The sequence below is a fragment of the Triticum dicoccoides genome, chromosome 6B, assembly GCF_002162155.2.
Source record: "Triticum dicoccoides isolate Atlit2015 ecotype Zavitan chromosome 6B, WEW_v2.0, whole genome shotgun sequence".
NCBI lineage: Eukaryota > Viridiplantae > Streptophyta > Magnoliopsida > Poales > Poaceae > Triticum > Triticum dicoccoides.
In genome coordinates this window covers 716929225-716938355 of record NC_041391.1, presented here as the reverse complement: position 1 = coordinate 716938355, position 9131 = coordinate 716929225, and the positions used below count along the sequence as shown (strand labels likewise).

The window sequence follows — 9131 nt, the reverse complement described above, 5'->3', positions numbered from 1 at the left end:
GTGTGCCTAACACTAGGTGCCTCAATCGATCCCTACAGTACAGTGCATTGCCCGCTCGGTTCGCTGTGCTGCTAATGGGCCGGCGTACTCAAGGTGTCCCCCCGCGAAAGGACGACTATGGAGAGAGGCGTTTTGGCACATGGGAGCATATGCTCCTGGTTTTCTAAATGTGTTTCAAACATATTTTGAAATGTCACAAAATTCTGACAAAATGATTCCCGAGTGCATCTCGACATTCTACATGCACACACTCGTTTCAGGGAAAACCGACAATTTTTGTGTCACACGTAAAAAAGAGAAAATTTAGTGTTAAAATAGGCTTTTCATGAGACATATTTTTGTCTGTTTTACACAAGACATATAAAATGTCAGATTTTCATGAAACTTGGCTTGCACACATAGAGTGATGAGATGTATGCGTCAAATTTGTGTTCGGAATTTTTTGACATTTTCAAATATATTTTCCAATGGCAGTAGCATAGGTCCCATCTTCAAGCACTAATTTGTATCATGCCATCCATAATCCCTTCACCTGCCGCTGCTTATATTAATTAACAAAATGACTAATCAGCCAACAAATGACGCAGCCCCTGCTATATGTAGCAGTACTTTGGACATCCCAAATATAAGAACATGTCATCACTACGCACAAAAAACATACTGTAGCATCTTCAATCACCTTTCATATACGAAATATTCTGATGTTCTCGTTGATAACAAGCATAAATGTTTGCATTCCCTTCTGGTAATGAGATTCAAAGGTAGCCTCCTATCTATAATCAACAATCCAGATCAGTAACCACACTACAATAGTAGTTATAAAAATATTAGAAGATACAGTGCAAAACACTACAGTTATGGTCAATCTTTGTCCCGAGGCCGCCATACAAGGTAGCCATGCATGCTTACATAGCAAACTTAGATCTACAGAATTGAGTAATTCAAGAGGAACCCAATGAAGAGAAGCACAGCTGACATAGCAAAGCAAATCAGTGCCGAGAACTCAAGGATTCTTATGGAAATGATCGCACTACCGCTCGGCCAGTCAAGGGGCACATTAGCAGAGATATCCGGCCGCCACTGAAGGATCATCCACACGCACAAGCAGGATAGAAGCCCTGACGAGGTACAGGAGTACATGATTCCTCTGTACCAGTAACTAGCAAGTACCATCTCGTTCTCAAATGCAAACATGAACGCTAACAGAGCCACTGCTGCAGTGAGAAAGGTGACTGTTGATCTGCGTGATGTTACCTTGTCGATGAGCACCATACATCTGGCGTGATCAAAATTACCAGTGGTGAGCCACACAAGTGATGCAATAAACTCCGGCATGCAAACCAGTGGCATGACCTCCACCATCATCCATTCTGTAGCCATCATGTGCACTGCTATCATAAAAACCACAATGAAGATCCTGTGAATAAGCTGCTGTCCCTGCGCCACACATTGATTGGCTCTGATGGGCAGCGCGGCAATCATCACGGCCAGTGCACCAAGCGCGGAACTCAGGAAGAGGAGGGAGTGAGAGAAGAGGAAATTGTCACTTTGTTGTCCATTGGTCACTTGTGCACAGGCAAGCTGGATTAGCTGCAAACAATACGACAGTAGTACCGTGGGTAGCAGCATCCTCCAAGCTTGCCCGCTGCCACTCCCCTGGTTAGCAGCAGTTCCATTGTTGTTTCTATGCTGAAGTCTTCCCTTGACCCAGAAATTGCCCCACAAAACACCGATGAAAACGAGTATGATAGCCGGGATCGCAGCTATTTGGATGTAGTTTGTACTGATCATAAGCAACAATGCATAAGCTGCCAGTACTGCAAAACTAGTGCCGACAGGGTGCAGCAGCTGTAAACCAAACAAATTTAGAGGTGTGAGATTATGGGCGATGGCAATACTACTGTGGCTTCTAGCTGGATTGGTGCTACTTTATTAACTGTGGAATTGCTTGGCCAAATAACACATGTACCAAACACTAACATTAGAATTTCCCTGGTTCTCGTGCAAGATATTGCATGTTTCAATAGCCTAACTGATACTGAAGGCATGACCATGGTTCATTAAGTCAAAAAAAAAAAACTTTCACTAATATAATAGCACAAACTAGTATGGCCTAGTTAAATGCAGTTCAGAGCTTTCAAATCTAAATTGTTTCCGATTTTTGTGAGAACCATGCAAGATAAAACAACCCTTCAAACATTAACTCAGTTATTTAGGGTTTTGTACCTTTGAAGTTTCAAGTGAATGAAAAATAATCATATGAACATTTGGGATGCTATTGACTGGGGACCCATAAAATTAATAAAAAAATATCGCCAAAGAGAACAACTCAGCCTTGAAATAGTTAATCATCCATACCTGGTTTATGGGAAACTGTGAAACCATGCTCTCCACCTTGTTCAGTTCACAAATTATTTCATGTAAGGTAGGCCTATTATATTCCTCAGCGTCCGTGCATCTTAGAGCTATTGCGGCGCACATCCTCGCCCGTGGGCAATCCACATCTATGAATCCATCCCACTGCAAATTAAGTTTACATTAAGTAATATTGGCAGCACTTGAGCATATATATTAGAACATAAAAGGAAAAATATGCAACGCTACATATGTATTGCAGGCACATTTGGTATGGCAGGATTTAACTGACAACTAGAGATAGTTTTTTAGTAAAATATATGCATAGCACATAGCTAGTACAAAAAATTGCAATAAGAAGCTGCTGGGAAGTACGCACATTCATCGATCACACGATTGAGGATTTTCATCCTTTGGTTACTATGTACTCATGGTTCAGCCGACAGAGATCAAGCAACCCATAACCACGCGCAAGTACTCATGGTGCCTCAGGTTTCGGACTGAAGTTTCTGTATTTTCTTTTACTAAAGGTGAAATCCCAATTTCTGCTAAAAATAACCACCGAGATCGCTACACACCCTCCAATAAGCAGAACAAAAAGCAAATCAAGACCAAACAGAACGAGAACACAAACCGGCACAGCCCATGCCTAACCCACCTAACTTCAAAATCAAGCTGGCCAATAGCAGACTGATGCTGGTTTATGTGATTTAAGCCACTGCTAAAACATGATAAAATGTTCTTTTACTGAGCAATCACTATATCGAATCTGGGCAAACAAGACAAAAAGCTCAGACACCACCGAAGGTTTCCCGCCCAATTTGTGCACATTGAAGAGTTTATGAGCTTGACGGAACAAAGCTGTAACATCATAGAGATGAGGCAGAATAGTAGTGTTACATTGCCAATATTTATCGCAACTGAATTCGAAACATGTTACTGCCATACTGACCCAGACATACATAAACAAGCCTTGAAAACTTAGCCTTGAGAATTGGCACATTCGTGTTGCAGGAGCTCGTATACTACCAGGGCGCCTAGCAGCATAACAAACCTCTATCTCCCCTAATAATAAAGCAGCGACTGCTTCTGGTCGTACGTCGCTGTACATTTTGCAAAAAAGTCCTTGCACTTTCGTGAAATCAACCCGCGGTCCAACTTAAGTGGGAGCAGAATAACGTTTCGTGTTTTGCATAAAACGCCCTGAAGTTTCAGTTAATCAACCCGCAGTTCTATTTTAAGTCGGAATAGAGAACTCTTTGATTTATTCAGAAAACCCCCTAAGATTACGGTTAATTAAGCCACCGTCCGTCTAGAAAATAACCTATTTTTTATATAGATTCAAAAAAAAATTCAAATATTCATATCTTTTAAACGGTAACTCCAATTTTAGAATGTTATATATGAAAATTGATTAGAAAAATGTGTGCAATATGAATACAATGTTATTTTTACCCGTTAACCATTTTTAAATGTTATTTAGGGACAGATTCAAATGCTATAAAAATATTCATATCTTTTAAACCATAACAACAATTTTAACATGTTATATATGAAAATTGTTTAGGAAAATATATGTAGAATCTGAATATGATGTTGTTTCACATGTTAATAATTTTTAAAATGTTGTTTAGGATGAAACGTTAATCAGTAGTGGATGATCCGTCTTTTTTTTTGTACCGGTGCCGATTCAAATTAAAAATAAACACCTTAACAAAAACAAATTGGAGACAAAAGAAACCATCTATAACCATGCATGTCCATTGGCGAAAGTGGGAAGAGGGATAAATGGCAAGACAGATAAAATGCCATGTTGAAATAAATAAAGGATGCACCTATTGGGGTCTTGAGTCATGGTTATTGTGTTAGGGTCGTGTGGTATTTTTTTCCTCCCGTCGGGCTTTTTTGCTAGTCTAAAGAAAAGAAGAAAAAACTGGTGGTGTTGGTAGCAAGAACCAACACACAAGGTGCAGTCTGCCATCCCAGTACAAAAACGAGTAAATCAAAGAAATAAAAAAACTTTGCCACCTCTAATTCATGCATCTTACAGATTTGCCAATACACAATTACATAAAACCTTAAGTTTCAGTCTATCATCTTGCCCATATGATTTACTTTGAAAATATGAGGATCTAAGAGTGGTGGAGATTGACTGGAATAAAAAAGATTTTTCAGTTGCCTGTGCAAAACTCCATCTACTTCTTTTAGGTAAACATCAGTTTTTATCCAATAAAAAGATCCATGCAACTATTTTTCTTCTTATGTACTCCCTCTGTTCCTAAATATAAGTATTTGTAGAGATTCTACTATGGACTACATGCAAAGCAAAATGAGTGAATCTATACTATAAAGTGCATCTATATACATCCGTATGTGGTTCATAGTGAAATCTCTACAAAGACTTATATTTAGGAACGGAGGGAGTAGCACATATCCTCTCTTGGTTTTCAATATTGCATAATAGTAGTTCCAGTTCATGCAAATGCCCATCATATATGAAGTAACTGTTGTCCATGAGGAATAGCTTAACGTACTTCATTATAATTAATACACTGGTTGGCATTAAACTTGTATTCCTAATTAAAATGAAAATAAATTGTAGAGAAAAAGACAAACCTGAATCATAAAGAAAATCAACATATGTGAATGGACATTTTGGCCATTATACATCTAACATCAGAAGAAACTAAGTAGTGAAATGCTTAGTTCTAACCGGGTCCAGATTGCACCCTGTATTTTTTTTTCTCTTCACAAACTTCAGAAAGACATGAACTCTAAAAAAAGCATGCTAATACATGTATACTTTCAAACTATGGTGCAAAAATATAATTGCATGCAATCCTACGCGATAGAATCAAATTTTGTGGAATAGCATACGGGCCACTAGCCCGAATGCATGGATTTTTTTTTTATGTGGGACGCATGTAAATCATATTCTCACATCAAGTTCTGCAAGTGTACATGGTATATGATGACTAGTATTCTTGAATGTTTTGAAAAATCACAACTTCTCTAATTTATAAGAGAGAGATTTTAAGGTGCAAATCGCCTTGAGCATGCAAATGCCACTTTATGTGTATGTAACTACAGGAAAGATGCAGGTTCTACAAATAATGTATGAAAAAGAGTAGTCTTTGCACATCCCTTCCTTGGAGTGAACTTGATAGGCACACTAGGATTGAGTTTATTCAGGACAGCTTTTGCAGGAAAGTGTGCATTAAAACTTTTATACCTTTTTACCATTAATTAATATATGAAACCTTATAATGGTCAGATGCTAATTCTTTTCAATACAATGAAACGCAAAAGTCTTTTGCGTTTTCTCAAACAAAAGCTAATGTTATCACTATATGCCAGAAAAAATCATTTCAGAATATAATATTTCACTCAGATATTCAGCAAAAGTAGTGGTTAAAATTGTGCAATGGAGATTCTGCAAAGTAGATAAACGTATATATTTCCATATAATGAGATTGTGCAATGGAGATGAATACATTTTTCCATAAATTTAACAATGGTTCTTACATTCTCAAGACTTGACATACTGTTCCCAGTTAACAGTTTTATGATAATAATTCCCAGAGCATATGTGTCTGACTTGAATGATCTTTGTTCTTCAAATACAATATCTGGCCCAGGAGATTGCCTGCACGCATCAATGTGACAGTTAATTTGAAGTATCATTGCACAAAGCCAATATAACAAATAGAGATGTCAACATGCCAGCGTAGCTTACAGTTTTCCAGGTATGTGATGAGTGGACATTTCGGATTGTCCCTGATCTACTAATCTTGACAAACAAAAATCTGTAATTTTTGGTTCCATCTGAGCATCCAACATAACATTTTCAGGTTTCAGGTCAAGGTGGCTAATTCTTTTGTCATGAAGATAGTGCAATCCGTCACAAGTTCCTCTGATCATTTGGTAGCGTGCAGGCCAATCGTCTTCATGATTCTCTGCAAAAGCAAGCAATTGATCATTCAGTCTCTGTAGCATAATCTTTATTCATGTCCATGTGAGTTTTGCATCACAAATTAACTAATCTATGAAAAGACAGCAGTGGTCATCTATTTTTTCAGCCTCCCCGTCTCTACGGCTACCCAACCTTACCCACCCCAATGCTCGTACCGATAAATACTGTAGTTGCTATTTTTTTGTCGTGCTCCCTAAATAAGGCATAGAACCCAAAACAGGCAAATAAGTAGCAAATCAACTTTAACTCAGAAAAAAGCACGAGCTTTCAACTTGAAATTTCAAATTTTCAGGCCAAACTTTGGACCTTCAACTCACATGGTATTTTTAATTTCAAAGTTTGGCCTTGTTTACTTGGGTTGTGGCTTATTGAAAAGCAATTGTGGGGAAACTGTTGTCCACTGTTCCTGTGGCAAACACAAAGAGTCATCTAGAACAATGGTTATCAGAGTTCTGCATGTGAGTGAAAAGGTTTGAAATGTCCTTACAAGTCTGAGAGTCTATTTATATACCGATTTGATGGGAACTTCCATTTTTATGCCATTTTACATCAGAAAAACCATTTATTGAGCTAAATTAGAGTAAATGGTCGGTTTCTGGATGATCTGCCATGCACTAATACAGAAATGTATGCTAGTAGCGAGGGCAGCCAATCATGTAGTCATCTTCTGTATTTGTTAGTGGAGTCTCCTATGTTCCTCCATGTCTTCCAAAGTGTTTAAGCCTACCTTCGCACACCTCCGTTATACTTTGGGGAGCATCCACACCAGATAAATACATAGTGCAACAGTAGAGTAGGCGCCTTCCCCTATATCCAATGTTAATATCTCTACTATCTATAAATTTAGGAGTATACGTCTCTTTCTCTATTCCCTCAACAAGTCAACAAAAAATTATGTTGCATACTAAGTAAGTTAAGACAATAGTTGTAAGTTCATCCTTTCGTTTGGACATTTCTTATTACTACAGTTGTAGTGCGTCATCTTATACAAGTCAGACTGATTCCGGCGTGCAACACCAGTGGACCCTAGACAATTTATAGTTTGCACGGTTCACAGATAACCTCCTGGTTAACCGACCTAGGCCCACCCGTCAGTGATTTGTGAAGGCCACCTCACTCCTTTTTTTGCCCATGTGTGTGTGACATCACTTGGTTGGGCAGCCCCTCAATCAAAAGGTCTCTTCATCCTCGGCGCGTATCCATAATGTCACCTCCTCAACCTCAAATCTACATGAGGGGGTTTATCCCCAAACCAGTACTACCAGAGCTGTAGCACCATAGCTATCCCTAGCTACCCAGGTTAACAGAGCCAGCTCGCATCGTTCATCCCCACAACTACCTTTTTTCGAGATAAGGGATGTATACCCGAAACAGAAGAAGTGGCATGACAGAGTCAAAAAAATTCTGGGTATGATAGGCTATTTAGACAAAATGTTTATTTACCGTGCAGGAAATTATTCTGTGTGGCACGGGAAGTAAGGCTAGAGAGGTAATAGTGAGGCAATAGAATAATTGTTGAATTTAGTTGTACAACAAAGTTCAAAGTTGGATTATGTCCTAAAAATAAGAAATAATGACATTGCACAGCAATACTTAAGAAAAAATAACAGCAAAAACATGAGGCGGTACTTGTTTTTATAGTGAGTGCAGACGGAGAAATGAAGTTGTAAGCCCTCCATACCTTCTTCAAGATAATGCAGAATGTTACCATTAGGAACATATTCAAAGCAGAGCAGCATTTTATGGCCCTTGTTCACTCGGTAGAACTGAAGCAGCTCTTGTTGTGTTACTGTGCAATAGCCTAGAAGTCTTACGATGTTCTTGTGGTTTGCCTTCTTTAAGCACTCGAGGAATTTGTCATCAGGCAAAACATGCAGATTAGAAAGCTCCTTGACCGCAACCTTGGTTCTTCTTCTTCTTCTTCCGCCGGAACCGCTAGCAGCTCGCAGAAATCCCTGTTTCACGCATAGCATCGGCACTGGCATGAGCAGTTTGCTCCACTTGGGCAGATAATTGAAGGGGGGGAAAGCTATATATTCATGAGGCAATCAAGAAGAAGAAACCATACCATGTAAACAGATCCAGACCTGCCATGACCAATTTTATACTGAAATTCATGTGTAATAGATTTCAGGAATCCAAATGATAGCTTGATGGGCTCTGCACTTGCATCACAGAACACATGCTGCAGGGCTCGCAGCTCAGTTGCTCTATCATCCATTCTGCAATACATAAACATAGGCTCTCGGGTGAGGACCAACTCCAGTGCAAAACATAAGGAAAACATAGGTTGGCAGCGCCAGCGCGGAACATAAATTTCAGAAGATAATACACAAACCTAGAAGACTGGTTGGTTAATTGCATATTCGAAAAGCATTCAACAGATTCACAAAAGAAAGAAAAAAATCAACAGAGATATGGACCGAGCACTACTTTTTTTCTTTTCTTTTCTTTTTTTTTTTTTGATGAGGAAACGAATCGAGCACCACTAACCTGGAAGAAGTGCAGGGATGCTAGCTTGCGTAAGTTGAAGAGAGAATTTGGATCGACTCCCAGGCTGAGATTGCACTCGAGCGAACACGAATCAGTGAGTGAAGTGAGGGGTGGCAGCAAAGAAGAAGAGGTTAACAGCGCCAAACAGAGTACCTGGGCTCGAGCGATGGTTGCGCGGGTGCGTGGGAGGCGGAGGAGAAGGATGGAGACGGTGGAGCCGAAGGAAGTGGGCTAGGGTTTGGGCGGCGCCATCGCCGCCGACCAGATCTGTTCTGGCGAGAGGAGGGCGAAGCGGAGTGGATAGGAAGCG

General features: G+C 39.5%; 1 protein-coding gene across 1 annotated transcript; it reads right to left on the bottom strand.

The window, feature by feature from the left end:
• Positions 1–658: 658 nt before the first annotated feature.
• Positions 659–9123, bottom strand: LOC119325569. The gene is made up of 8 exons (XM_037599300.1): positions 8975–9123; positions 8822–8885; positions 8397–8550; positions 8010–8283; positions 6092–6311; positions 5881–6001; positions 2359–2520; positions 659–1848 (listed from the first exon to the last, which is right to left on the bottom strand). The coding sequence occupies exons 3-8, from the start codon at positions 8547–8549 to the stop codon at positions 925–927; spliced, it is 1854 nt and encodes a 617-aa protein (XP_037455197.1). The 5' UTR covers position 8550; positions 8822–8885; positions 8975–9123; the 3' UTR covers positions 659–924.
• Between the last annotated feature and the right edge of the window lie 8 nt (positions 9124–9131).

What these genes read in the sequence shown, in the direction of transcription:
- LOC119325569 (XM_037599300.1), bottom strand. Translation starts at nt 8,549, where the DNA reads ATGGATGATAGAGCAACTGAGCTGCGAGCCCTGCAGCATGTGTTCTGT. An exon ending in TCTGCATTATCTTGAAGAAG is followed by an intron (nt 6,312 to 8,009) that starts GTATGGAGGGCT and finishes TTGCTTTTGCAG; the next exon opens with AGAATCATGAAGACGATTGG. An exon ending in CACAGTTTCCCATAAACCAG is followed by an intron (nt 1,849 to 2,358) that starts GTATGGATGATT and finishes TTTGGTTTACAG; the next exon opens with CTGCTGCACCCTGTCGGCAC.